Source organism: Fusarium oxysporum, chromosome 3, assembly GCF_000149955.1.
Source record: "Fusarium oxysporum f. sp. lycopersici 4287 chromosome 3, whole genome shotgun sequence".
NCBI classification, from domain to species: domain Eukaryota; kingdom Fungi; phylum Ascomycota; class Sordariomycetes; order Hypocreales; family Nectriaceae; genus Fusarium; species Fusarium oxysporum.
In genome coordinates, this window is record NC_030988.1 from 820,688 (window position 1) to 848,494 (window position 27,807).

Sequence of the window (27,807 nt, forward strand, 5' to 3'; positions counted from 1 at the left end):
ATTATTCCTCGGGCGAAAAAGAAGAATGATTGGTTTCGACCTGCACAAGTAGCTTCCCAGCAGTCGGCAACTGAAGATGAGACGTCCTTTCCCAGGTCTCGCAAACCCAAATCAGCTCTCGAGGTCGCATTGCATGAGCTGGACTTCTTGCGCGATATTGTCAACACTGCACAAGACTGCAAGGACTATACCCGAGCTGAGGTTTCATGGAATATCCAGGTCCATCAGCCACTACTGCAACATTCGCTTGCTGGACATGCTACAGTACAAGTTGAGCCGTCCCTTACAGCAAGAATCCTGTCTCCCTTCTCCGCTGCAACGAGTGGACGCGGCGGTGGGAACGTTATTGAGAATAAGATGATAGATTTCTGCCTCACCCTGTGGCTCAACGATGGGAAGCCCCATCGACTGCTTGACGAGAGGAATGCAAAGGCTGTTGCAGCTGATTTAAAACTCATATCGGCTATTGCGGATAAAGTATGGTCCCAGCCTCCCGACGCCCAGTCTGTCAACCAAACCGGCTATCCTCCATTGCAGTTCGCGCCCATCGCTTGCAACATCGAAACCAAAACATCGAGTGTCCAGCAAGACGGCGAACTGCAGCTCTCTGTCTGGACGGCGGCTTGGTATCAACGCATGAATATGTTAGTGCCTGAACGCATTGCCCAACATGGCATTATCACTCTGCCACTGCTATATATCATAGGGCACGACTGGAAGTTGTCTTTTGCATGTTGGCGTGGGAATACAATCGAGATTATGGGACCGCTTGCACTCGGAGATACGACAACGTTATTGGGCACGTACACTATTGTTGCTGTACTGAGGAAGATTGGCGACTGGATTACGACTGTATATCGGGATTGGATTGAGAAGATGTTTCTACAAGAGTGGCGATAATGATGGCAATAATAATAGTGATGATAATGATGTAATTATAATGCTTGTTAAAGGAATTATACAGGGAGAGCCGAAAGGAGTATCCGCCTTCCTCAGCTTCGATAGAATCGTTGTAGACCGTGGGTGCCGCCACCACGCGTCGAAAAGTAGTATTCCTGTCCAGAATAGGTTCGTGTAGTCCTTTTACACCAGCGAAACGTGGACACTCCTTTCGGTCATCCCTGTAATTGGAGCATGTGACTTGCACAGTAATTTGGGTGTTGAACCATACTAGGAGGCTATGAACAGCATCCGTCTCAGTCCCAGTGCCGATAAGCTGGCCAACGACCTTAGTTGAGAGGAGCGGCTGGTCTTGGGACAGAAAAGGAGCTGGCTCATATTGCCGATGGTCAGGCCAACCTAGATAAATGCGAGGATTCCGTAAAAGCCAAAGCATACAAGAAGTAAGATACTGTAGTTCATATTCAATTAATTTTCAGTCTCTTGTCAAGCTCAGGTAATGGGCCTAGTCCTTCCCGGCCCCAAAGGATTCGTCAAGCGTCTGCCTTTCCTGTTCTTGTTTTGGTTATGTATGTTTGTTTTGGTGGTCAGGCGGATCTAGGTCACCAAACACAATCAGCGGAAAAGCGGTCGCCTCAATTTCCCATTCAGATTCGAAGACAAGTTTCTATAATTACATTTGAGTGATATGATAGAAGGTGAGTGCGTCTGGTGACTTCCAAAGGCCGAGGAGATGCCTTTTATTGCTGGGAAACTTTTGAAAAGGCTCGCTTGCGATCCTGAGAAATTGCCTTTATCATCAGAGACTGAACATTACCCCCGGCTTTCGCACACAAAGACAGCGAAAGGAAAGACAAAAACAAAACATACACCCTTTGGCGAATTTGGGATTTCCGTCTCATAGGTATGGTATACGGTATAGGATGGACATTCAGCGGATCGCGCTACGTAATCATGGGGGTTCTTAGCCGGCCATGCTTCTCGCCATCTGTGGAAGAAACAATGATGACCTACAATGCGGTTGCATCAATAGATGCAAAACGTAGCTCACTCAGTATCGGACACTATCCTAGAGCACGTCGTATATACTAGAACAAGCATCGATGCCAGGTACAGGGATGATCGAAAGGAGTGTCCGCGCTTCGCTGGTGAAGGTGAATTATACGGACCCATTTCAGACAGGAATACTGCTTTACGACGGGTGCTAGCGGCGCTCACGGTCTACAACAATTCTATCGAAGCAGAGGAAAGCGGACACTCCTTTCGGCTCTCCCTGTAGCATCAGTTGGCAGTGGTCAAGTACAGACATGGTTTTCAATCGAGCCTTTATCTAGGCTTCAAGATGTGGCTCAATACGTATCTTCACAACGCCAAGGGAAATGGAACAATGGACAAAACGTCGACGTATGGACCTGTTAATAGATTCAGTCACTGTTCTAGGCCAGCAGCACCTATTGGCACAAGATGCCCAAAGGAATTTTGTAACTATTGGCCTGACACTTGCACAAGGCAATAGCGATGTATGTTTGTTCCCTCCCATCGAGAAACAAAGTATCAGACTAAACAGAAATTTTTGATCAAGTAATAAGCCCAGCAACTCCTATCAATTAGGATTCCATTATCGACAGAAGCGAGAATAGCCCAACGATGGTAAGTAACACTGACTTGCAGAAGGGTGTATGGCTTTACTCTAATCGGGCCTGCTCGATCCATGGAATGTGTCGTTATCATTATATACACATGTAAGATGAGACCCTCCAGTAGCCGACGCCGAAGTGGATAACTCCATTGGAACCACTGCATTCTTGTAACCGTCAACAAATGCCATTGATGTTGTTTTCAGCAGCTTTGATCGCACTTGTGGTTGTATATTAAGGTTCAATTGATAATTTTGTGGGCTCATTATGATATATTCTCTCTGCCACCATATTAGGGGTGGTGCCGTATCGAGGTGTCGTAGGAACAAACAAGTTGTGTTGGGAAAGTTGGCTCTGATCCTGGGCCATGTTGTTCATGCCATCCGACATTGGAGTCATGCCAAATGGGTGGACCACGTTGTCTGCGGGAAGGTTGCTCAAACCATCGAAATGGTTCAGATCACCCTCGTGACCGAGGCCGGCGGCCTTCTGAGCCCGCTGGTGATTCTTCTTGATGTGAGCCTGATGGTACGACAAGTGACTAGCTCCAGTGGGGTTGCCACGGCGGATAGAGCACTTTTGGAAATGACGCTTCAGGATATCACTTCGAGAGAAGCTATCGCGGCAAAGAACACACATGTAGGGGCGATCACCGGTGTCTGAAAAAGAATGTCAGTAAAATCTGTCAGTGGCAACAAGCTGTTCTACTCACGTCGCAGAAGGTGGCGCTTAAGGTGCTTGGCATGGAGGTAAGTCTTTGTGCAGTGAGGGCAGGGGAATTTGCCATCTGCATCCTTGACAGGAATCACGGTGTTCTTGGCGCCAGTACCAGCGGCTGGGGCAGCAGGCCGTCCAGGAGCACTGGGGAGGATTCCGCGTCGTCCCTGAGAGCCAACAACGTGAGTGGGAGGTTCGCCTTTTGGCATCACCGCAGTGGGCTGCATAAGAGAACCATGACCATAAGGCGACGAAACACCAGGTTGAGACGTGATGTCTCCAGGAGGCATAGGACGCAACACAGGAGGACCGCGACCACCAGCAGGAGCAGGCGCGATAGGCTGTGGGTGAGAAGCGGCAGTGGTCGCCTGGGGCATCATGGTAGAGGTGCCATAGGCCTGGAGAGGAGGGTATTGGTTCTGGGCCATTGAGTAGATACCAGCGCGGTTCGCGGGCTGCGTTGTCTGCTGCTGGTAGCTAGGCATGTTGGAGGCAAACCCAGGCGTGTTCGGGGTGCCTGGGGCTCGCGGCGCATGAGGGTGGCTTCCGTACATGTTCTGTATGGCCGAGGTCGGAGGCTGCAGCGGTGGCAGAGCCTGAGGGAGAGGAGAGCCGGTTTGCAGTTGGTTGCTAGAAATCGCGGTCGGTGAAGGATAAGTGTGACCGGAAGAAGTCGTCTTTATACCATTGGAGGGGTGGTGAGGACTGTCCATGCTCTTTTTGGCAGACGGGAAGCTCGTGACAATCGTCGTGGTGTTGAGAATAGTGTGACGCAAAAGAACAGAGTGGCCTGGGGTGCGATAGACCGTGGTGGATGACAAGTACAAGCCGAGGATTTACGGAGAAAAGAAAGAAGAGGAGGGGCTCCTGAGGTTTGCAATATCAAATGTATGGCCTTGTAGAGCTCCGCAGAAGATGTTCACGGGTGGTGGAGGGTGAGGCTCGTGGCAGGTCCCTCTTTGAAGGCAGTGTTTTGGATAAGATGCATAAGAAAAGAAAAGGTGTTGAACCCCTGTTAGGCTTTCTTTCTTTCTTCTTTTTCTTTGGTCACTCGGCAGTCTCTCTTATGAGGGTGAACTGTCACCTCAGCCTTTCGGAAGTGGGTAAAGGCGACTTGGTTTTGAAGTGGTCGGTGTGAAAAGAGGAGATTAGACGTGTTTGATAAGACCAGGGGCCAGATCACAAATTTTCATCGACATAACGGTATTGTAGATCCGGGAGTGAAATAAAATGTCTATAATGTGTGTCAACCAGGATAAGGATATGAATCCCGCAGCCGGTCAAATAGCCACGCCGGCCAGGCTCTGGCCAGGCGAACGGTGGTTGAGGGGGCGTTTCGTAACCCTTGAACGGTGGGGCCGTCCGAGCCTCAGCCATTCAAGTCATCGTAGCCTTTTGAATACTTGCTCCAGCCTTCTAAGTGGATGGGTATTTCTATATGTACAGGGATTTTCTTTATCCCCCCCCCCCCCCGATCTTCTCTTGCGGAAGGCCATTTCACGCAACCTCTCGCTTGTGAACAGCCTCACTTCTGCTCTTCGGGGGCCCCTTGTTTCGATATTTCCTCTTCATTCATGATGAAGCCCCCTGTACGGAGTATTCTCGCCTTCCAATCTGGCGAGGTTAAACACTGAAGAAGCCGCGGAAACTCCCGCCGCGTCATACGCAGCTTGCTTGCTAAGCATGATGTCTGTGAGCAGGAGATCCATCGTATCGCACGACAGCCCCAGGTCTTTCCTTCATGCGTTCCTTCGCGATCTTGGGAGAAGAATCTTTGGTTGATGTCCTAACAATTCTATGCCATTCCTATACTCTTTTAGCGCGAGAGTCAACTCTGCTATGAGATCTACGCAAGCGCGAAGTGCTGAATCGCTTTCTCGGGAATCGTAGTGGTGTTTAACTACAGATCGACCACAGTAAACGAGGGAAATGTCCTGGGGACAACGAGAGATGACATGAGCCACCAGGTCTCGGGATTAATACGTGGCAGTCTAGAGAGTGCCAAATCAGTGCCTTGTAGTTCAACTGAACCGCAAGATCAAGGTGATGTCGAGCTTGATGTATGGAGAGGCTCAAAGCAACTGTTGGATGGGCATCCTGGCGTCGCGACAGTACTCGAAAGTAACGCAGACATCGACTGTTCACAGCTCGCAGAATACTACGCACGGATTGATCTTACGGAGACGGTCGTATATATTCTTCTCAATGTAATAGCACATGGGCTTTGCCATCTTGCCAACGTCATGGCAAATGGTACATCAACAAGTTGTCAGGCCCCAGATTCAAGTAACAGGCAGCGCGTTGAGCCTGGAGTTGGGCTTAAGCGCAAGCCTTCTGGATAGCCTGCCGTCAAATGGCCCCTTAGCGGTATTATTGATCGATGCATGCCTGCTACTGTCTCGACCGATGTTGTAGCAATACGAAGCCAGCTTATCACAATGGTGGGGGAGCGGTGATGCCCTCACCCCAGTCCGAAGGGCGGGATGAAGGACGCAGCCCGAAGAATGGAACTTGGTCATCTCATCCACATTGAGATCTTCCAATCCCCAAGCAGCAGTTGCGAAAAGGTAGTTCGTTTCTCGCAAATTGAGTTCTCCTCGCCCTCTTGTGCTCGGGCCCGTCCTGCGTGCAAACCGACAAGGGTCTGCCTTCCCGCGTCCAGATCGTAACCGGTCTGATCACGCTTGTCCGTCGACAGCGATGGCAACCCAACGAGCTGTCGTTCGTCCCTCACCTGCGCCACTTATTAACGACTAACTTCCATTCGTCCCTCATCCCCAGCCATTGACAGCAACGCTCATCGCGACGGTTCCTCACCTGTCAACGGCTTCACTCCGTTGAGCCTTATGCTCCAGCAACGTCGCTGCTCTTTATAACACATCGGCCCTAACATTTTACGCATCTGCTTCTGCATCGACTTTTACATAGAGAACCTCTAGCATTCATATGTCATCCAGCATTTCTCCGTTTGCAGATGCCTTGATAGAATTTTGGCAACATGTTGTGCGCATATGCCTGGAATCAAGCATTTGCAAAGCCCAGTGCCGTTTGTGCTACAACAAAGAAGCTTGAGTGCCAATCCTTTTGCCCCTTCATGGCTGTTGATACTAGTCTGCGCATATTCGAAATTCGATCCGTTGGCTGCGTATCCGGTAAGCTGTTCCACCAAGCCCAAAGGATGGATGACTTCAATAGACAAGTACCCCAGCCCATCTTGCAAACTAAAGCATCCTGTGTCGTTTACAGCCTCGGCGGTTGGATGAGCCACCATGGTCAGGCTGATTCTTCTCCGAGTGCCCCTATAGAACCGACAAAGGAAAGGCTTCAAGGCAGCAGTTGCAGCAAAGTTAACTTGGTGATGAACAACCGACCGCTCCACGAAGATATAAAAGAAACACAACTCCGTCAGCCCGTTGACAGTCTTATTACCTTTATCTATCTGCTTCGATCCTAACAAACAGTTGACGGCATATCGAAACTGAGTGTTAGTGATCTCATCTGCTATCCTGTCAAGACTTTTCACTGCTGACAGTCAATTGCCCATTCCTTCCAAAAGTACAACATAATCGCCCTTTCTTCTTCTTCCCCTTCTTTATGCCGCTTGCCCCCTGACCTTCACCAAAGGAACACTGTACACTTTCTGGATCTTTGCAAAAGAACCCATCCCAGGTTGTCAGCTCTTACCTGCTCACCCGTTGCCGGTTCGGACTTCAGCCAGTAAATTGATAACGACTGACGTCAGGTTAAGCATTCCTACGCCTCGAGCTCACGACTTGTTGTCTACAATCGACTTGATATTCGTGCCGACCATTTTTGTTTCGTAACTCGCCGATCCCTACACCTTCTCGCCCTTTTCGTTATACCCTACTCTTTCACACAGAATGAGGCCCGACTTCGCACTCGTGCTACTCACACTCATCACACCAGCGGTCGCCTCCGTTATCGGTGCAACCCCCCGCATCGAGCGCGTTGAGGGTGAGACCAATTCCGACAAGCATGAACTATACAAGCGTCGTGGTGGCGGCAAAGGTGGATGGCGCGGTGGGAGTAGTGGTAGAGGAGGCTCAGCAGGATCATCTGGCGGCAGTAGCGCAGGTGAGAACTCGCGAGGAAGCAGTAATAAAGGTCCGAGCGACTCATTTCGGCCAGGCTCATCAGGAAACGACGGCAGCTCTCACGGTAGAGGCCCTCAGCCCGCCTTTTGCGGCGGACAATACTACCCCGGTGGCTCGACAATACCTTACAATGCCGGCGACGTAAGCCCCGGAGGAGTCACACCCTATATGATAGGTGGTGCCGCTCTCGCATTCTGGCCTGGCACATGGCTATACGGCGCGTACGTGTATCTCTACATGCATACGTACCACTACCACAATGAGACCAGTGATGAGGGCGAGGAGCGCGGCGTTCTGTGTGGATGCTCGCAATACGAGTGCTGCGCATGCGACTACAACAACAACACCCAATATTTCAACGAGCTCATCGGAAACGGTAGCTATGATGGACTCAACAAGTCCATTGTCAATGTTGCAGAGGTTAACGGTACCGTGATGATCCTTATCAACGGAACTCTACCCAACAATACTGCCCTCCCCGACGTCAAGGCGCCAGGCAGTGCGGCCGCAAGACGCATGGTTGGGGCTTCGCAATACTTGCTCGTAACGGCTGCAGTCATAGCTGCAGCCATTGTCGCGTGAATGGAACCTGGTTTGACATAGAAACGTTGTATGGGAAAGCATTTACGGTCTCTGTTTGTGTTACTATGACTTTTCTATGCATGTTGTAGTCAGGGATGTGGTGAGGGTCGTGGCGATGAACGGATGGAAAACTGGGGAAAAAGGGAGGATGAATGGAACCAAGTCACTCCTCCATATACTACGATGTTTGCGCCAGCGATTTGTAAAACACCGTAGTATTGATTTAAGAAAGTCTGCCGCAGATATGGGACCAAGGGAAGACTGTATCTCCATAGAATTACAAACGAGAAATTCGCCGCCGAAAGCAAGGTCTCAGGATGGGATGGACGTTTATTTGTGAGAAAGCTGACGATAAAGGGTGCAAATTTTGGAACACTAGTACTCAAAGCCTTCGAAATAACAAATGGAGAAAGTTAAGATGTCTATAAATCCAACGTCTATAATAATACAAAGTCCCTCCTGAACATAGAGAAAACACAATGAAACCCACGACAGCTTAATATCCACTAGTACTGCACTCACTAGACCTCCACGATGATGAACAGAGTCGTGGGGGTACAAGGAAGATATACACCTCTAAGGCCAAGTCTTGGAATACTTCAAGCTCTGTGGCTCGATGTGGGCGCCGGTAGCAGGCTACGCATCGGAATCGTGATACCGGTCTGGGCCGCTATGCATCATTTGGTACTGCTAGTTTGGCGGAGAGCATTTGGAAGGTTTTCCGATAGCTGCTTTCCCGGTTCCTGTCGTCTATCATGATGGCGTGCTTTTTGAGGTTGTGAGCCGGCGAGAGCGGTAGCCCCACAGAAGCCTTGTGCCTTATGCCGCAATCTTTGGTACAAGGAATACGATGCGTTCCTCGTGTCCAGACCAAAGCTGGAAACAGTGAGGTAGAGCGAAATATTCAGCACGGCCTCTGAACTGTTCTAGTAGGACACTCTCGTGCCTACACGGCTGGCCTGGGAACAATTGAGCCCAGAAAATAGCCTGTAAGGCAGGCCGACAGTGAGCTCATATGGGCGTGTTCTACATCTCGATACTGCCAACTCACTTGCTGCCCAGGCTTATCGTGACATCATACCTTTCCGGAACGTCAAATTGGCGAGCTTCTCCATTCCAGAGAAGCCAGTTACCTGAGGATGCAATGCTGTATCCAAGTGACAGGATCCGGTCCTTGCGCTCTTCCGTGACAGACGGCAACTCAAAATACTTCTCGTCCTCCTCTATCTTGTCATTGTTGAACCAGTCGTTGGGGAAGTAGTCCTCGGCGTAGAGCAGGCCTCGCATGGCAAAGTCCTCGGGCAACGGGTGCGGCAGCTCGTGCTTTTCCGGCAGGTGGAAGTGGCCTCGAATCTCATACCCAGGCTCGCAGGAAAGCAAGAGGGTGTTAAGCATAATGGAAGTTAGTTTCCAGGGATACGCGTCCTCCAAATGGGAAATAGCCGCTGGATGCTGTGTCATGTGGTTCATGAAGACCAAGATGGCATGCACGAAAGGTAACGTATTGGTGTCTCCCCATCGATAAAGTACTCGCGAAATCGTCCGGCTTGCAAAGTCAAGCGCAAGCTTGAATGTCTCGTCAGGGGTAGCCTCGGAAATTGTGTTCCCATCCACGGTGACGTCCGTCTCTTCGGGCTTCTTGGACATGGCCCGCATAAGGACATTGGGCTCGGCACCGTACCCGAGCAGAGAACATGACAGAGCAATGGCAATATAATATCTGCTGGAGTTAGTTTAGTTCGAATGACTTTTCAATGCCGACTGACCCTGATTCCAACCATCGCTTAGTTACCCGACCAATATGACCATCAAGTGAATCAATAAAGCTATCCTCTGACTTTTGCAGCTGATCTCGGGACTTCCCGGAGAAGAGGATTGCATGAGCGCGCACGAAAGCAGCATCAACGGGGGCAAGACGGGCCGTATTGTTGTTCAACACAGGATTAAACAACGTCATTATACTTTCTCGTGCGCTTGAAAAGGGAATGGGAACACAAAGGGACTTGGTGTAATAGTGCAGCTGCTGCAGGGCATTGGGACGGGCCAAGATGGCCAGATGGTGATAAAGTCTGCCCGTAGTAGGGAACTTATCAGATGCTTTGCTGTACCAGCGACGACTTACGCCAGTCCAGATCTCACGAACATTGATATCGTCGTCCTCAATAGCCATGCGGTATCTACCAAGGTCTCCAAGACACTCGATCCACGTGTCCTCAAAAGCAGGCACAGCTTCGTATAGCAAGGCCATCATACTGTAAGCAAAGTATATAAAGGTAAGCATGTGCTCTAGAGATGCAGGGAGACGATGTCTGAGAAGCTCAAGAAATGAGTGAATGCCGTGTCGCCACATGCGAGCAGGCATAGCATACTTGGAAGCCAACCTTCGTAAAGCAGGGCTGGCAGAGGGGTGTTGGCTTGCAAGAAAGAAGTCATGATGCTCATGGAGGAGTGTTCGGTGAAGTGCAATCAAAGCTTGCCATTGTTCGTTGTTAAGTTTTGAATTGGCATCAGTGTTGGATGATTGGGCATTGTCAACTTCGATGCACTTTGTCTCAACCATGACCAGTCCTGCGTAGATGCCTTTCACCTCTGCGACAAGCTGATCTTGTGAGATGGGTCTTGTCTCTGGCTGACGCATCATCTTGGATGTAGACCCATCGTCATTAGGTGAAGGCCCATTGGGCTGTTGTGTGTTAGGCTGGGTAGATCTGTTTGCCATGATAGGCCTTTGCCTCGGCGATCCAAGAGAGACAACTTGCCCCTGACTCTGTGACTTTGGCTGAACACCATCATCAAAGGTCCAGAGGGCACAGTCCGGAGGTGGAGGTGACTGGCGCTTTGCCTGATGGCCATCGGTATGTACAGTTCCCGATGTGGCTTGATCCCCTGTGTTTCCATTGTCGGTGTCTGCACGTCGCTTCCCACTTGGAGGTTTATTGATCATAATGGCTCCCTCGTCGCCTTTGGGGACACGTAAAATCTTGTCGACTTTCTGGCCCAACTCTTCGTAGTTGATGCTGTACTTGATGAGTAGTCAGCTTTGGATCACTGTGATAGAGGAACGATGTCCATATGTCCTTACGATCTTTCCGGTTCTCTTGACCTCCTCGCCTTCTTCGACGTGACCGTCAGACATCAATAGCACAGCGCATTGACTACCCTTCTCGGCGATGCACCGTCCTTCGACACCAGATTCAAACCTATAAAGAGTGAGCTATACGATGCATCACTGAGTTACTCTATACTTGCGGAGGTATGTACCTGATAATCTCCCCAAGCTGTACACCCTCGATGGTGCAATCACAAATGGTGCCCTCATCTTCCCTAATCAAGAGTTAATGCTTATTACTTCTCAATTGACATTTTTCTAGAAGACTTCTGCACCACCACTTGAACTCTGCTTGTGGCTGCTTCTAGTGAAGATACACACATACTTTACAAAGTCCACACGGCCAGTAACGGGGGACATGTCTTTCCCGTCTGATCTGTTTTTGTGAGGCTCGCTGTTGTAGTCCTCCTTTAAGTGATCGCCTTTATGACCAAGACCGGCAGGTGTAGGTGAAGGGGGTTGCCTCCTTCGTCGCTGACGGCCATCTCCATCAACTGAAGATCGCAATATGGTCTGACACCCCGTGTCTCCATCATTGGTGTCTCCTAGAGTTTTGATGTCGTCGCCGCAGATATCGCTCGTAAAAGACTGAGACTCCGCCTTGTCTTGTTGATGACGAGTCCGCAAATGCCGGACCCATTTGTCCGTAATGCCTGCCATGCTATGTTATGTCAGAGAATGGATAGGCTGTGCCGAGTCTAATCGATATGGCCTATTGAAGAGGGCTCGGAGTGGGAATTATACAGATTTTGCGGTAGAAAAAACAGGTAATCGTGTCTATATTTTGATCGCCACCGAGCCAAGTTGAAACAAAAGAATTGCAGGTGGCAGGGCGCTCGCACCTTTATAGGTAATTGGAATTCGAAACGGTTGCCTTATAACGTGGATTGAGCGGAAAGGCAATCACAAGAGCGAACCCATAGCCACAGTGGTTCGCAAAGAGCAGAGAACAGTATCCAGGAAGAAAAGTCTGGGGCACGAGCCGCAGTATGCGGCCTGGACTGATCATGTTTTCAAATGCTGTTGCCCGGTCCGCCTGAATAGATGGTTCGCATTTCCTGAGGCTCTGCTGGTGATTAAAATATGGACTTTCCACTGTTGTTTTCCTCTGCTTCCTTTTTTCTTGAACACCCGACAACGCATAGGCATATAACCAATATGTCAGTTCATTCACGTTGCTATGTATTAACCTTTCAAACACCTCAACGGGCCATAAGTCAACATTCTCTACCATTTATATAGTGCATCTTTCACCCTACCTACAGCTACCTTCGCCGTGTCTCTTTGACTAGTGGCTCACAATTGGCCGTTTCAAAATTACAAAGCCGTAGCTAGATTTTACTCCAAGTCAACCACCAGAATCAGAGTAGATAGGCAGCCGGACAGGTGGCCGAATTCGGGTTTGTTGACATCGACATTCATCCAAGGCATTGAAGAACGTCTGTGGGAATCGTTTGGAGCCCAAGGAAGGCTGTCGGCCCTTGCAGGTCTTTCCGCCAATCGTGAGTGTCTTGGCATAAGCAGCAGTGGGGAGGCCCCCGGCGTATTCAGGGGTTTTGGTTTGTTTCCAGGGGTGGGGATGGCGTGTATGGTCACCTCGTTGCTCCCTTCCCAACTAAGTACACCATCCGATATTCGACAGCGTGGAGAGTTTCGGAAGCCATATACAACTGTAGGTTTTCAATAACGTCATTAGCGAGGCAGCTTTAGCTTCCCTCGAGGAGAAAAACAGAAAAGAGAAAAGAGAAGAGAAGATGTAAATTCGTAAGGACGTATGGAATGGTTTCTACGGTATAAATATCCGTCGATTCGGTAGTAATTCTTTCAACAGCCACTCTGAGCCGATTTAGTCACACGCCCAAGGTGTACTAGTCAAGTGTGGGGAAGCCGGAAGGTGACCCAGCCAATACCAACGTTGGTATAGGATCTATACCGTGAAGGGCATAGCCTAACTAAGTAGCCTTGGAAATTTAAAAACGAAGAACAAGGCGGATTGACCCAAGCTAAATCCTGAATGGCTGGCAGGTTTTGCCAGAGTTGCCCCATCTTCACTGAACCCCTGCTTTCGCCTTGCTACCCTACGCTCCGAATTAAGCCTCACGGTGAAGCTGAATCATTGACCTTCATCGCCGCAGTACATAGTCCATGCAGGAGCTAGTAGAAAAAGAACGTATAGTTGTTAGCATATACATAGGTGTTTATAATCGGGCTATTAGGGCTCTTAGCGACACTCAACAAATCCTGTTGGTCAGGCAGGGCGACGAAGTCTCATAATCAGTAAAAGAATGACATTTGTAGATGATGAGTTTATTGGTCGCTCAATGCACGGTGTTCATCTTACGAGCCAGTAAACGTCAGGCAACATGACTTTCGTGATATTGACAGACCTTCCATATTCATGTTGCCATGTTGTGGCACCAACTTGGTCTCAGACTCTCTCCCATCAAACTCAACGATGAAACTGTTGTATCAATCACCATACCCAACCATAACCCGTTGTTTTGACTAGGGGAAGAATGTTGGAGTTCTTTGGATGAGCTTTTGTGGAAAGAATATATCTGTTCCAACTCCGACATGATGGCCGATCAGCCTTGTATACGACTGACAAAGGCCCCTGACCTTTTGCTTATGACACCCAGAGCCCTCTTGAGTCAGAAGATCATTAACACCTCTCGTTTCCTAACATGGCGAGGGCGGACCATATTCGCGAAACGGGAGTTGAAGTTGGATAGGCGTTGACCAGGGAGATCAGCCATGCTTCCACCGTACGATGAGTACTCTGGATCCTCCATACGTCTGGGGACGGGGCCCGTTTTGATAGACTCGCGCTATGCACTTGCATTTCTCATAAAAGAGCCACCTTCGCTTATCTGACAGAGCTATCAAATTGCCTTCGATACATAGCAAAAGTAAAGCTACCTTCTTGTCCCAGCCAGAAGCAATGTAGCTGATGCGCGAATTCTAAGCGATGATCCTCTTCCTTCAAGCTTTATACTTTCATTGCCATCAGCTGGGTTCCCTCCTAGAGCAGCCTTTCGGGGTCATTGCACCCTTTTGCCAAACATTCCTTGATATGTTTCTACTTCGAACGCGATTCGTGATGACAATGCAAAAGTCTAACCTATGGACTCATGACTTTCCGTGTTTACCGACTCTGCCACTGTTCCCATCTTGCGTGCTCAAAGCCGCTCGGTTCTGAGATCGAGATGGCAACATGGCCTGGCAAGTTGAAAACCTGTCCTTTGGATTAAGACATCTCACTTTCTCATTTCGCCTTTCCCACGGCGCCTTCAATTTCACTGGGCCTCACGATGACTTTTCGTCTCCCGCGTCAGCTTTGCCATAAGCATACCTCCGGCAGAGATGAATCCCTCGGCCGATCCGTCAAACCGTTGGAGGTGTTGACGTGGGAACGGCAAGGGATACCAAATTGGGTTATCTCTGAGAGCCTCTCTCGCGGATGCCTTCTCAGCCTTTGACTCGCTCTGTTCAAACATATTGGACACAAATTTGATGCTCTTTAGGGTCGTACTCCTCGGAGGATGGAATCAAATGGGCTAACCGCCTATGTAGGCAGAGGTGAACGATAGATCCGTAGTTGAATGTTTTGTTCTATGTGGTCTATTTACTTGGATAGGCTAATTCACCTATGGGAAGATACTCAGCGACTCAGCGCAAGAAACTCGCTTGCAGAATAAGACATGTTGCCTTTGGGATTCTTCGTAAGTCCAACCACCACTGAGCCGAAGATGCCCAAATCCAAGTCATGAAACGGGATCAAGTTACGGCGAGGAGATTAGAAGTACTAGCACGCACGCCCATGTATTCGTCGCTTCATGGTCGCCCCTCCAAGTACAATCATGGCACATGTCCGGAACGCCATGTCACAAATCGCACAGTAGAGTTCAGCATACTATGAGTTCTGCCACATGATGGAAAACGGGAGCTTGGCTTGAGACCTACGTAGGTATTCTGCAAAACCTCGTTCATGAATGAACAAAGGTCACTTGTCCCTTTTACAAGCTCTTGGTCTGACAGGCTTCCATCATCTCAGCTCTCTAGACTTCGTGTCGGTCCTGTAACACTTGATACCATGAGATTTATCATAAGGATTTTCCTACGCTGAGGGTTCTTCTGATAGTCACCCAATGCCAAGTTAGAGCACGATCCTAGTATTTCCAATCTCCAGTAGTGGTCATCGGCAATCCTCTGGGGTAAACTGTGGAGGCTTAAGTGCATACGACTGCAATGGCATCAGCGGCTCATCTCTTGGGGGCTGCTGGAACACGCAGTACTTCCAAGGCCAGCTAATAATAGACACGAAGATCATTACTCCATACCACGAGCGTTCGTTACATTCATCACACTATTCCCGCTTGTTCGTGGATTCAGATGGCGAAAAAAGCGTTAAGGCGCGAAACTTCGTCGTCACAAAATGAACGCCCCTTCCAACCGACATACCCGGCAAACTAGAGCGTGCGGTGCGTGCCGCCTGCGGAAAAAGAAGTGCGAGGGAAAGGCTCCCAAGTGTGAGACTTGCAAGCGCTCCAACAAGAAATGCACATGGACTCATTCCCTGATTACGACTTCTAAGTCTTGTGGAAGGCACGGGTACCGGGAACACATAAAATTACACGAGAACCGAGAAAGCTGTGATCAGTACGGAGAGGAAGTAAACGCCCGGGGGCCGGAGCCGGAGGCTTCTTCGACTACTGAAAATGACAGAACAGCTCAAACTTTGAGCCTCCATGCATCTAGTCGAGACTCGATCAACGACAAAAGCACCGCGGCCTCCCAGAAGTCACTAGAGGATCTTAACTATGATAAAATCCGACGTTTTGGCGAAATATATTTCCAAGAATGGGCCCCTCTGTTTCCGGCCCTGGCTGAAATCGAGTTCGAGAAGGCCTTCAATGGCTTCTCTGACAATACCGACCCAACCAGCCGTAACGCCCATGTCACGCAGATATACCTAGTCGTTGACATTACTGGTATATTATCCAAGGGTCATGAGCTTGAGCAACTGCCTACTTGCGCACCAAGATGGCAGGCAGTCCTTGATGCAACTGACTTGGAACCAAGCATTCAAACTTTTCAGTGTTTCACACTTTCACTCCTTTGCTACACCAAACGCGGAGACTATGAGCGACTATGTTCCTACATGGATAGAGCGATCGGTCTTTACAAGAACCTTTTCCTACTAGCGTTCAGCAAAATCAGATCCTGCGCCCAAATCGCGCCGGCAAACGGCCCGCACCCACATCTTCACTCTCGGAGCTCAGCTCATGAGAACCACGAAGGTTTCAAAGTGGTCGATGCCATGCTTTCTGATTGCCTGACTTTCTTGCTGGCTTTGCTTTGTATTGACTAGGATCCTTGCCGTCAAATTACGATCTACTAACCTAAATGTCTGATAGCATGATCCTCCCGCTGGGCCTGCTTCGATATTATAAATACGTCGTCCCTCGTCTTCCCCCCAATACAGGGGCGGGTTAGGGAAGGAAGGCCATTGCCGAGTTCAGTCATTCATTATGTATTCACCAGGACAAGATATCGACATGGCATTTTCGGCCCTCGAGCGGACAAGTCTTGGTTAGCATCTTTATTCTTGCAGCATTTCCAGTTTTGCTAGATTTGCTTCGAACATACTGGAAGGTGTGGTGGCGCTGGAAGGAGACGTGGCCATATCTCGCATTTACTATCTCGGAAGGCGAGTGATAAACTCCATACTCAAGTACGGTACGCAGGACGAAGACTAACACCGCCTTTAGTCTTAGGCTTATGTGCCTTGGCGTGCTGCCCTCCATTTTCCCCTGGGGTTTCCGTCGTTGCTCGCTTCGAGTTGATGAACTGACGAGTACATCCCAGGTACTCTTTTGCGTCAGTGTATATGAATTATAAAAGTTTAGCCAATCTCCTGGTTACGACGTACACACGTGGAATCTGCGAATGAGCGAACTCGTCGGGTCCTTGAAGGTAAGCACAATCAATACCCGTGCAATTTATTTCGAATAGTAACTCACAAATTTCAGTTTCAACGCGTATACGAATGTTTGGCTTTGGCCATTCTTGCATGCATCAAGATCGCCATCCACCTTGAAGACTGTCAAGTCTTGGCTAATATAACTACTTTCAGAGGACTGTTTTGGAGGGCAAGCATTTTTATCATTCCAATTCTAAGTATCTTTACTCTTGTAACCATCGTCCTTATCAACAGAAAGCCCTACGATCACAGCAACATCGGGGAATTTTGGAAACACAAACCTCGCCGGGAGCTCTTCATCTTCATGGAGATCACAGAGGCTATCCAGCTCTTTACAGACTTACTCATGATAGCACTTCCTCAGTGCGTTATCTGGAGGTTGCAGTTGTGCTGGAAGAAGAAACTTAAGATAGCCCTCGTCCTTGAGTCTGGTGTTATGTGAGCTCCTCTATTTGGGGATTGAAACTGATCTATAGTAAGTCCCTGCACCGTTGGTCTCGTTTCCCTGATCCTAACTGTCATCTACTCCGGAAGAGCCGACAGCGTATGGTACATAAGGCACCCGGAACTCTTGAAAAATGCGGAGATAGCGTGCTGGTTTGTTATTCGTGCAGAAAAATGTGTTCCCCAAATCCACGAGTCGCTTGGAAGGCAGAAGAATGCTACCAATGTTCCTATCCAGTCGTCGAACATGGAGTTTGGGCTTGAAGGCGGTTTGGCTGGGGCAGGATCAAAGGAGGTTTTGTTGGATCCTACCTTGTCGAAAGGCTGAGTGGCGTTGACCGACGCAGGCTAAAACATCACCACTGCTTCTATAGATAAGGACTTCCTACTAGCTTAGAAAGGAAAGGACTGATATCAACAAGATGATACTATACACTCATTTTACAGCCTGGCGAGCTGTTAGGCGCTGATATATAAACCCTTATCGATGCGCGCCAGTACCCACGGACATTCAATCTACCAGAGAGCATCTACGGTACCAACTAACAGGATTCTTCATAGAGACAAAAACAGACATGAAGCGGCATTCAGAGGGTAAAGTACTACTAGAATTTGGCTAGCATCGTTATTTGAACGACCTGCCCTGTTTACAGCGACCAAGGCCCCACTTATGCCGATTTTGCTGGGATGAGTTTTTATGAGATTGCTTCGCAGTATGCGGTTGTCATCACGCCCAGTGTACTAGACGGGACACCTGTTGTCATGGAGTGCACGGGGAGTCACGTCATTTGCTTGGCGCGGAGTAGATTTCCCGACAGGATCGCTGTCTCAGCAGATTTCAGAGCTTCAGAAATATCTCGGCTCCAGATGTCACAGTTCTCCATTTAAAACCGCAATAGAAAAGGAAAACGAGTATGAGCGACCCTATCAATCGATGCTGAGCTTACTATCATCACTAGAGTCTTATTCCTACCCCATTCCGCGCCAGCAGTAGGTCCACGGAACCTAGGCACTGATTGCCAAGGGACGAACGGCCTATTCTTTACTTGGAAATGGGTCGACATGACTGTCGATTGCCCTGGCGAGATCAAGTCAGCACTCTGTATCCGGGGTTCTTTCATGTTATCCGTCGTCTAATGCGGATATTCCTAGCCATACAGAACACCGAGGCATTGGAAGGTGTTATAATATAAGACTAAGCTTACAATCCGGGACGCAAAAAGCATACCGCAGTAGCGATCGGAACCAAAGGCAACCAAGCCTTCCGAACCGCCAGTTGGAAAGGGAATAGTAAAACCCAAGGCCTTCACCAGATAGGGGCCGGGCTTCGAGATACTAATCGCCTATCCAAGTGGTGGTGGCGAGAGAGGCAAGGGGACGAGAAAAGCATCGCTGTTGGGGGAAAAGCTGTTGAGGGAAGTGATTTGTCAAACCCTGGTGGCAATGGCCGGTCTGATACGTGTTTATCGAATGTCATGTAAGTCGCTATCATTGGACAAGAGGCTATCTTATGTGGGGCTAATAAGATCAAGAGAAGGCTACGTGAGTGGGTACGAAATCCATCTTCCTTCGTCATCCAGATCTGGGCAGTAAAGGCACTCAGTTTTAGAAGGGAGCGGTGATCCTCAAGGTCTACGGGGAGGTGCAGTCGAGGCTACATGGCAAGCTGAAGTGGAGGAGGCAGAACGTCAGGTTTGAGGAACATGCCTGTAACACACAAAGAGACAACTAAGAATCTTCAGCTTCCTAGTTTCTTCTAACATTTGTTGTCGTCCCAGCAGCCCGGAATATAATGCCACAGGAAGAGGTTATATCAGGCCAGCCTTCTATGATGACGTGACGTGACATTCGATCATAGAAGTCCGAATGATAACTTTCAGCAACCATGCTATTTCACGGGTCATTTTTGATGCACGATGGCTCGTGCCGGCCCGCATGCAAATGCCAAAAGTACTTGAGAGTAATTCCGTAGTGCATCATGTTGTCCTGTTTCCTAATTTGATCAGCGCGCACAAGTGGGGCCAAAATCCCTCATCAAGAATAAGACGCCCGCCAATCACCATTAGGTCAATGGCACGTTGATTAATCCCTCAGTGAAGCCTTTTTTCCTTTTTCCGCAGTTGATGAGGGTTGTCTACGGTTTGGGAGAGAATGAGTTCATCCGGAGCACCATTGGACGTGACATTTAAATCATAGAAAAAGCATGCTTTGGTGTCGTCTTTGTCCGGGCTCTGCTGGCGTTACATATGAGCAAGTTTCGAATTCCGTTTTCGCAGACCCTATTGATGTTCTGGTTGGTTAGTGGGGCACCAATAAAAGATGCGATTTGAGCAGTGGTAAAGGGCAGTCATCGTGGGATATGATCATTGGTTGAGACGGCATCATGGGTCGATAATAAGCTGGCACTGCGGGGTATGAGGGAATTATTTGATCGGCAACCAATCAGATTCTGTAAGCAGATGGGTTAAGGCTTCCGCATGCAGAGCCCCGGTATGCATTACTATGCAAGAAATCCCGTGCTACTTTGGAGACATCGTACCCTAAATCCGATGACGCGTGCCGACCCGCCTATTTGTACTCGCTTGTTGCATCCGCCCTGCGATCCCACGAAGATTTCCCTCCGTGGTGGTACTGTATCGAATAACCTGCCAAAACTGCCTATTGCGACACAGATCCTATAATTCAGTACAGCACAATCGCATGCTACTAAATCGGGCGGTTTAACTTAACATCTCATCCACACAGCACCCATGGCTTTGACTACAGGTTCATATGAGTTTGATCACGCTCAGATTCCGGGACTTTGGCAGCCACTCAAAGAAGAGCATTTTGCACAGACATGTGAGGAGTGCGCATCCTGATCCTCGATTTACCAAATGGCGGTTAACGTCTGTAGTCATAACAAGCTCCCTACAGACGACGCTCTGCCGGAGGTTGAAGAGAAAGTCAAGGAGCATCTACCTCAGCTCGAAGCGCTCTTCAAGCGATGGAAGGTTGAGGGGTTTTTTGCCTTGAGTGTTCTGCACAGGCATTTCAAACTTCCAGATGGGTATAACCAAGTCGGGCGAACCATCAAAAAACGGTTCTACTTTACGAGAAAAGTCGCAAATAATGCACTCAACTCTAGCAAAGTCTACGGAAGCAAATTTGTACTCACTCCACGAGGCTGGAGCCCTGTCGAGATTCATGAGGGCTCTATGCCTGGCCTAAGTAGGGTGGATCCTGAATTCCTTAGCTGCTTCACTACTCACTTAGTCAACCACGACCTGACTTCGATTTTTGGATTCGAGTATATCGTACGAGAACTATCAACATTCAATACCCTAGAGCTTGATTTGCCAGGCTACGGGTTGATAGTCGTCAGTGCCGCATCAGTACCATCCATTGACGCCCCAACAGTAACAACAAGGTGGATATGGTCACACCAAACTGAGCTCAAATGTATTCCCTCTCCAGATGGGCATGTGAGAAAGCCAGTGAAGCCCCAGCAATCCGACCCCAGCGACGACCAAGTTATCGCTGCATTTGAAAAGGAATACCACGATGCATACTAAGCACTCAAGGCATGGAACGATGGCAGTTGGGCCAGTGCTTGACCAACGGCTAGGGATGGAAAGAAAACCAAATGACACGGCATAGGATGCGACATCTTCGCACCTGGAAATTTCATAAACAATGCGCGATAGGAAACCTGATCCAAATTCTTTGATAGCAAATTGAGACATTCTTCACTGTCTCTAAAATCCAACGGACATGGTGTGAAGTCTCTCCATTCCCCATCTGTCGCTCTGTTAGTTTAAGTGGCATAGTTGTCAAGGCTGAATATACCTTCGCTCTCAAAACTTTCCAATATTTCTATAGCCGATTTCACTGGAAAGTATGTCAACCATGAATGCGTTGTATCTCCAGCCAACATTGCCCTCGGCAGTCCCAGTTTGGACTCTTGCAAGTAAGATATAGCTGCCTGGCTGCTGATGTACTTATAGGTGACTTGTTCACTTAGCGCATGTGAAAAGGTTGCTGATGTTGAACGTACCTGCTTCAGTAAGATGATCGCCATTTTGATTTTGGTACTCTTGATGGCATCCTAGGGTGGTTTCGGTGGCTGGCATTTCAGGATGGGACTCGGTGTCTAATTTCGCTTGGTTGCGTGAGAACTCAGCTTCTGCATCAAAGTCCCTATTGTTCCCATCCCTCGTCAGCTAATTTATTACTTCCCATGAATTCCCTTGACTTACCCATTGTGTACAGATGCTCTCTTATTGGCTAGCCATGGGGTCCGCTCATGGTCTTGTACATTTTCAAGATTCACGAAACCATTCAACTCTATCGGGGGCGTCGAACAGGATCGAAGGTCGTAATTTTTCTCGTATAGATCTGACATTTCTGTACTATGTAAAGACTGGACCTGTTTATTGCCTTCGTAAGGCTCCGGTTGTTCCTTTTCTTGTGAGGGGTACTGGGCATGAGATGATGATTTCGGGTCCACCAGGTTGCGCGAAACTATCCGCATATCGTTTCTGGGTAGAGATGGATAAGAATTGCCATCATTGGATGTGTAGAGAGGGCTGACCTCGAGATGTTCTTTATATGTGGTTGTCGCACATCTTGAGGAGATAGGTTTGGTTTGGTCATCAAAAGTATACGCACACTCGTTTGATACCGTGTGGCGGCTACTGCTTGGCGACGGCTGGTGCGCATTCGAGCCCCCCTCGTTGCTTTGACCACTCGAAGACGAAAGGCGGAGCGGAGGAACAGCAGTCGAAGGGCCGGCGGTGCTAGATTCGGCACCCGCTGAAGGCCCTAAGACGTAAGTAGAATCCTTTAGAGCGTTTGAGGCCGCGTCACTGCCTCCGCATGACGACGCGAAAATTATATGGCCTTCTGCCTCATCCACTTGAGTGACATCCATGACAGATGCATTTCCTTCGGCAGGAGAGCCTTGATTGAGTCTCGCCTTTTTCGCTTTCCACTTGTTTAGCATACTGTTGCGATGGCCGAGTCTAGCAACATACCTTTAGTGCCTGAGATTTCAGTGTCTTCATCGCCGATTGGTCGTTTGCGCGTCGTTACCATTCTGTTTTGGATACTCATACAAGAGACTTGGGATACGGTTATGGAGTTGTCAGTCCGGGAGGATGCGACATCAGAGGCTGTAGCTGATGGTTCCTGATTAAGCGACATATCTGGTCCCATTGAGATCCTACCGTTGGCCGGAGGGGGATCTTCATCTTCATCTTCGCATAAAGACGGACAAAGACCATCGTGGCTACAGTCAGCTGGTGGTGAGGGCAAAAACGGTGTCAAGTCGATATCACGGTCTCTCGATGAAGTGGTTGGTGATGGAGAAGCAGTGGAAGGGTTTACGGCGCTAGACTTGCCACCATCCATCTGTCGAGGCAACTTGTAGCTGCTCTGGATCGGCGTTGGGGAGACGGGTGAAGCCGAGACGTTGTCTCTGGGGATCGACTTGGCACCGCCGTTATCTCCGGTCACAGTTCTTCCAGCCAATGCATCCTGATCTGGCGGCGTCTCCTCTGCCTCATCAGTAGGGTCAGGCCTTGAATATTCAGCCGCAGAGCGTTTCTCGACTTTGTCACGAATCATAGAGCCAATTGTATCAATGTCAAGATGACGAAAGTTTTGCAAAACACTCGGCTGCACCTTGCTGATGAATGCCTCGATTGCTTGGTCCACGGAAGCATGCCGATGATGTGTTTCGGGGCTGCTGTGACGAATTGAGCCAGGCATGGAAGCGTCGAGATCAGGGAGGTCATGCACGACATGTTGATCCGACCCCTGAGTCCTGGCATAGCACCTCATAAGGCTGCCGTGGAGGATAGAGCCAAGTACGGGAATACCGAGATCAAGAAGATGTTTCACACCAGGCGACGGCAGTTTGGCATTGACAGGCGCTTCAATCACCTGGCTCAGGGCCTCGGTATATTTGCGGTGCTCTTCAAGGTTGCGGCGAAAGATTGCAGTAACTTTGGAAATGCCGAGATCAATAACACATTTCACGGCACACGCCGGCCCCATAGCGACGATGGCGGCTTCGAGCGCCGTATCAATATCTGCTGCTGGCGCATCTCGATCTGATCCCTGACTCTTATCTGGCTCGTCATGAGATCCAAGGCCCAGTCCTGTGATCGCGTAGCGTTTCCTAAGTTTGCCCTGGAATAGTAATTCGAGTTGGGAAACGCTGAGATGAAGAAGATCTTCGACTACACACTCTTTTTGCACAAATTTAGTGGCTGCCTCAATCATTTGGTGCGGGCTCTTCTCCTGGAAATGTTCCCATTGTTCAAGGTAAAGCTGGTCATGGTCTATTTTTTTACGCTGAGCAAATGGGTGTAAACGATCTCGCGTAGAAACACGACCACAGCCTTCACAGACGTAACTTTGGCGTCTTAGGTATTTTTGGAATGCATGGCGGCTTTGGGGCGGGGATATTGCCGTTTCCACCATTTCCATGCCCGAGGCAGCCGAATTAGATTGGATTCTCCCTGCTGCGGAGTTTTGGGTGTATTTTGTGCCGTCCCTGAAATTTGGACGAGAGGTTTGAGGCTGGCCATCAACCGATTGAGGGGCTGGTACTCCGCTGGAGGCGCTCTTATCAAGTGCTCCGGATTCAGAAGACTCATCATCCGTCGAGATAACAATCAAATCATTCTCCAAGGCCTCGGAATTCCTGCCTGGAACTCTCGAGCCTGATGGACTCAGGAGCACCTCGCGTGCTGTGCGTTCTTCTTCGACTGGCTCTGTTTTTTTGCACTCCACGTTACTGCAAGAAGGCCGGACGTGTCCATCACGTACAATGTCCTTGCTGTGCTTGAGCCAGAAGCGAAATCGGGATAGTATATCTTCCCCGAGAAGAAAGTTAAAGGCGTTGTTGAGAACCAGCATTTTCTTTTTATCGTTATGGGAGCCCTCAAGTAGATGGATTCGGCGCTCCTGTAGTATCTCAGTCAAGCGTTTCTTGGTTATCTTCCGCTTACGACAATTCCATTCTGAAAGCGAGGGGCCTTTGCAACCAGCTATTGGACCTAGCTTGTCGTCGAGACCCAGAATATCAAGTACGCTGTACTTATCGAGGTCATTACCCCGCAAGGCGTCCAGGTTCTTTTCATCTTCGTTCCGCCTGCTGCGGTTCTTCTTAAGCGAGCTCATTGGAAGTGAGGAAAGAAAGACTAGCGCAGGAACGGGCTAGACGAGGGCAAGGCGGCAGAGTGGGTCGAGATGAATGAGGGAAGAAACAATCAATAAGGCGAAGGGCGATATGCTATCCGCTTGGCCACGACGGGTTGATTGACTGCTTGAGGAGGCCTTCTTTGTTCAATCCAGAGGGGAATGGCGGAGACAGCAGCCTTTTAGACGGCTAGCAGGCTTCTCGCCCCCCTTGCTGGCGCATACTCTAAGCGCCCGTGCCTGGCAGAGAACAACAAGGGTGTGCACGCTAGCTGGGTCTGATGAGGAGCGAAGGGGAAAGGCGGGTTTTGCTTTTTCGGAACTGCAGTAAGCATACCCGGTGGGGGGCGGGTCGGCAAATACTGTGCCACTGGTCCGGCGACCCAGACTTTATAAAATCCGTCAGGAGCTCATTCTCTGCCCTGCTCCTCTAGCAAAAACAACAGCTACAACTAGGTAGCAGGGATGGCCGAAGAAGAATACCTCACCGTAACCGCCCAAATATCCTTCATGTGCTCATTGTTCCCCCAATGCTAACTAGTCTAGATTGGCCTGGACCCTGGCACGTTCAGTTCTGCTGCCGCCTACATAGGCGCTGATGGCAAACCGGTAGTTCTCGATTTTGGGTGCGACCGAAAGACAGTACCCTCAACCATTGCGATTGAGGAGGGCCAATGGCTGGTGGCTCCGATGGATATCACGGCACCAAGCGAGGGCGGCCATTTGATTCGAAGGTCCAAACGGTTCATGGGCCGTCGCAATCCTCAAGATGGGAAGCTGAAAAGGCACATCGAGGAGTCGGATACGGAGTTTCAGATCAACGAGGAGGGGATTCCAGTCCATAAGATTGGCGAGGAGGAAGTAAGACCTGAGGAGGCCTATGCCCTACTTGTCGATCACCTGAAAACGCGCGCTGAGGAAACTACCGGTAAGCAGGTTGGCCGCTGTGTAGTCGCAATACCAGCCAACTTCACTGATCTATCACGCCAAGCCGTGTTGGACTCGTGCAAAATCATTGGTCTTTCATATGCGAAAGTCATCAACGAGCCAACCGCAGCAATGATAGGGTTTTCCCGCAGATACCCTGATACGAAGGGAAACTATTTTCTCGTCGTTGACGTTGGAGACGGAACCACCGACTGCGCATTGGTCTATGCCAACAACGAGCGAACGAGTTTCGACGTTCAAGCCATATCTGGGGACAACTACACCGGAGGGGGAGATCTCACCACTGCACTGGAAGATTGGTTCGATGCTAAGGTGGATCACGGTCTCTCTCCGCACGAGCGCCGCCTTGCGTGCGAGGCGGCCAAGCATACCACGTCCGGCACTATGCGTATCAGATACGGCAGTCAAGTTAGTAAGATTGAGACAGACGTGTTCAAGGATCTGAAGGGCGTCCAGGATTTCTTTGGAAGACTAAACAAAGTTGTCGACCAAGCCGCTCCGGACATGAGACGGGTTGACGGTGTGATTGTAGTGGGGTGCACTCTCTATCACCCGGTGCTTCAAGACTGGTGTACCAGAAAGTTTGGAAGCAAGCGTCTTCCCCTAATCGACCTAGCTTCACTTGTCTCCCAAGGGGCTGCTTACGCTGCGCTGTGCGACGAAATTACCGTCGCAGAAGTGCTGGGCCAGCGCATTAGCATCGGAACTGAAGACGACACAATAGAAGTGTTGGCAGCACAGAGCGAAAAGATTCCTTGTACCAAGGTTAAAAAGTTATGGGCTCGCCACGATGACGAGACCGAGCTTCACATATGCCAAGGGCAAAGCGAAAAGTTCTCAGAAAATATCTCCCTCTATTCTTTCTATCATAAGATGAAAAAAGATACACCTTTTATTTTGAAAGTCGTTATAAAGGCGGACGGAACACTCGATATTTCAGTAGAAATAGAAGGAGCTGAACCACACAAACGAACAGTGGAAAGAAAGGCTGGACTATCGGATGAAACGATCAAAACTCTCAGGGATAGGAATGAAGGGAGATTGGGGAGAAAGTTTACTGCCGTTAGCGACACGGCTACCACTAAGGATGCTGTCCATACACTGCCCAGTAAGAAGAGGAAGAGGAAGACGGAGGAAGAGAACGAGGAAGAAAGAGAGGGAGGGAAGGCTAAGCCAAAGCGAAAGCCGAAAACGACATCGACATCAACGCGGAAGCAGAAGCAGAAGCAGAAGCAGAAGCAGAAGGAGAAGGAGAAGGAGAAGGAGAAGGAGAAAGCTGTGTAGTCTACTTCGTCCCTAGAGAATTTTCGATTACGTGTTGTGATACCTTAAATGTACTGGTTTGTTTATATATCTCACATTACAGCTACATGTGTCTTATCCTACGTTTAGGGGCTGAATGAAGAGTGCTGGTTGAACTTAAGGATGGGGAAACTGATTGAGCCGACATTATGTGGTGAATCGATCAAGAATATGGCGATAGATTGAGTCAATGATGGCTGGCCGATCATAATAGCATTGCCGGCTTCCTTGACATGGCGAAATTATTATTTAACCAGGAATCACTAGCGGCTGTTCCCTTTCAGTTACCCTGGAAGCCGAATGTCTGGCGAGGAGCGTAACCACGCACTGAGTTTACGCTGGTTTTCTTTTTTGCTGCTTTCATTTTGGACAATTTTGTGGCGCAGTCGCTTTTGACAATTTGTGGCGCAGTCGTTTTTGACAATTTGTGGCGCAGTCGTTTTTGTCAGTTTGTATATACAAGTCGTTTTTAACATTTATAGCTCTCCATTGTCATTAATACTAGGTAGATGTTCTATTTGGCGCATTGCTGGGAGATATATGTTTTGACAGATCTACATGACTTGGGGTTATGCCAGAGTAAAGAAATCCAAGACCCTGATGCTAACAGCAAGCTGTCATCAAAGGCGTAGGCAAAGCCGCTTGCTTGCCTGCGCCTTTTGCTTAGTCTTCCTTCTAGGCCTCTTCCTTTTAGTCTTCTTGTTAGGTCTCTTCTTCTTCTTACAGAGGATAATTTCGATCGTCAAAGAGGGGATATTCCCCGAATAACCTCCGGCCGCTCTTCGAGGCCCCTGCCGAGGGTCTCATCATAGAGATGTCAAAAGTTACTCTTTGGTATAAAACACTGGTCAGACAAGTGGAGATGGAGAAAAGCCAAAGCCG

General features: G+C 49.2%; 11 protein-coding genes across 11 annotated transcripts in view; 6 read left to right on the plus strand and 5 right to left on the minus strand.

The window, feature by feature from the left end:
- The window catches only part of FOXG_12499 (uncharacterized protein), a gene marked incomplete at both ends in the record, with an annotated part of 1,921 nt that extends 916 nt beyond the window's left edge, over positions 1–1,005 (plus strand). Inside the window, 2 exons of the mRNA XM_018392297.1 lie at positions 53–644; positions 954–1,005. Of these exons, the coding sequence (XP_018251879.1) occupies positions 53–644; positions 954–1,005 (644 nt within the window). The remainder of the gene's footprint in view (positions 1–52; positions 645–953) is intronic.
- Positions 1,006–2,104: 1,099 nt separating this feature from the next.
- On the minus strand, positions 2,105–2,209 carry FOXG_20943 (uncharacterized protein; the record flags this gene model as incomplete). Its single annotated transcript, XM_018401270.1, has 1 exon — positions 2,105–2,209. One exon carries the CDS (start codon positions 2,207–2,209, stop codon positions 2,105–2,107), a length of 105 nt encoding a protein of 34 aa, XP_018251880.1.
- Positions 2,210–2,771: 562 nt separating this feature from the next.
- Positions 2,772–3,967, minus strand: FOXG_12500 (uncharacterized protein; the record flags this gene model as incomplete). Its single annotated transcript, XM_018392298.1, has 2 exons — positions 2,772–3,196; positions 3,250–3,967. The coding sequence occupies 2 exons, from the start codon at positions 3,965–3,967 to the stop codon at positions 2,772–2,774; spliced, it is 1,143 nt and encodes a 380-aa protein (XP_018251881.1).
- A 3,168-nt stretch (positions 3,968–7,135) lies between these two features.
- On the plus strand, positions 7,136–7,951 carry FOXG_12501 (uncharacterized protein; the record flags this gene model as incomplete). The annotated part of the gene is made up of 1 exon (XM_018392299.1): positions 7,136–7,951. One exon carries the CDS (start codon positions 7,136–7,138, stop codon positions 7,949–7,951), a length of 816 nt encoding a protein of 271 aa, XP_018251882.1.
- Positions 7,952–8,367: 416 nt separating this feature from the next.
- FOXG_12502 (uncharacterized protein) lies at positions 8,368–11,720 on the minus strand (the record flags this gene model as incomplete). Its single annotated transcript, XM_018392300.1, has 5 exons — positions 8,368–9,671; positions 9,718–10,973; positions 11,034–11,151; positions 11,213–11,275; positions 11,386–11,720. 5 exons carry the CDS (start codon positions 11,718–11,720, stop codon positions 8,999–9,001), a joined length of 2,445 nt encoding a protein of 814 aa, XP_018251883.1. The 3' UTR covers positions 8,368–8,998.
- Positions 11,721–13,711: 1,991 nt separating this feature from the next.
- On the minus strand, positions 13,712–13,852 carry FOXG_20944 (uncharacterized protein; the record flags this gene model as incomplete). Its single annotated transcript, XM_018401271.1, has 1 exon — positions 13,712–13,852. The coding sequence occupies one exon, from the start codon at positions 13,850–13,852 to the stop codon at positions 13,712–13,714; it is 141 nt and encodes a 46-aa protein (XP_018251884.1).
- Positions 13,853–15,495: 1,643 nt separating this feature from the next.
- FOXG_20945 (uncharacterized protein) lies at positions 15,496–16,431 on the plus strand (the record flags this gene model as incomplete). Its single annotated transcript, XM_018401272.1, has 1 exon — positions 15,496–16,431. One exon carries the CDS (start codon positions 15,496–15,498, stop codon positions 16,429–16,431), a length of 936 nt encoding a protein of 311 aa, XP_018251885.1.
- A 126-nt stretch (positions 16,432–16,557) lies between these two features.
- On the plus strand, positions 16,558–17,815 carry FOXG_20946 (uncharacterized protein; the record flags this gene model as incomplete). Its single annotated transcript, XM_018401273.1, has 4 exons — positions 16,558–16,770; positions 16,832–17,036; positions 17,093–17,481; positions 17,524–17,815. The coding sequence occupies exons 2-4, from the start codon at positions 17,010–17,012 to the stop codon at positions 17,813–17,815; spliced, it is 708 nt and encodes a 235-aa protein (XP_018251886.1). The 5' UTR covers positions 16,558–16,770; positions 16,832–17,009.
- Positions 17,816–20,033: 2,218 nt separating this feature from the next.
- On the plus strand, positions 20,034–21,376 carry FOXG_20947 (uncharacterized protein). The gene is made up of 2 exons (XM_018401274.1): positions 20,034–20,335; positions 20,384–21,376. The coding sequence occupies exons 1-2, from the start codon at positions 20,238–20,240 to the stop codon at positions 21,039–21,041; spliced, it is 756 nt and encodes a 251-aa protein (XP_018251887.1). The 5' UTR covers positions 20,034–20,237; the 3' UTR covers positions 21,042–21,376.
- On the minus strand, positions 20,651–24,855 carry FOXG_20948 (uncharacterized protein). The gene is made up of 5 exons (XM_018401275.1): positions 22,503–24,855; positions 21,726–22,452; positions 21,524–21,666; positions 21,316–21,477; positions 20,651–21,267 (listed from the first exon to the last, which is right to left on the minus strand). Exons 1-5 carry the CDS (start codon positions 24,655–24,657, stop codon positions 21,038–21,040), a joined length of 3,417 nt encoding a protein of 1,138 aa, XP_018251888.1. The 5' UTR covers positions 24,658–24,855; the 3' UTR covers positions 20,651–21,037.
- A 67-nt stretch (positions 24,856–24,922) lies between these two features.
- FOXG_12504 (uncharacterized protein) lies at positions 24,923–26,907 on the plus strand (the record flags this gene model as incomplete). The annotated part of the gene is made up of 2 exons (XM_018392301.1): positions 24,923–25,164; positions 25,222–26,907. Exons 1-2 carry the CDS (start codon positions 25,141–25,143, stop codon positions 26,905–26,907), a joined length of 1,710 nt encoding a protein of 569 aa, XP_018251889.1. The 5' UTR covers positions 24,923–25,140.
- Positions 26,908–27,807: the final 900 nt, after the last annotated feature.

Coding starts and splice junctions, on each gene's coding strand:
- FOXG_20947 (XM_018401274.1), top strand. CDS start 20,238: ATGGCTTTGACTACAGGTTCATATGAGTTTGATCACGCTCAGATTCCG. Junction 20,336..20,383: donor TTTGCACAGACATGTGAGGA/GTGCGCATCCTG, acceptor TAACGTCTGTAG/TCATAACAAGCTCCCTACAG.
- FOXG_20948 (XM_018401275.1), bottom strand. CDS start 24,657: ATGAGCTCGCTTAAGAAGAACCGCAGCAGGCGGAACGAAGATGAAAAG. Junction 21,667..21,725: donor AGAGCATCTGTACACAATGG/GTAAGTCAAGGG, acceptor TGGGAACAATAG/GGACTTTGATGCAGAAGCTG. Junction 21,478..21,523: donor CGATCATCTTACTGAAGCAG/GTACGTTCAACA, acceptor TAAGTGAACAAG/TCACCTATAAGTACATCAGC.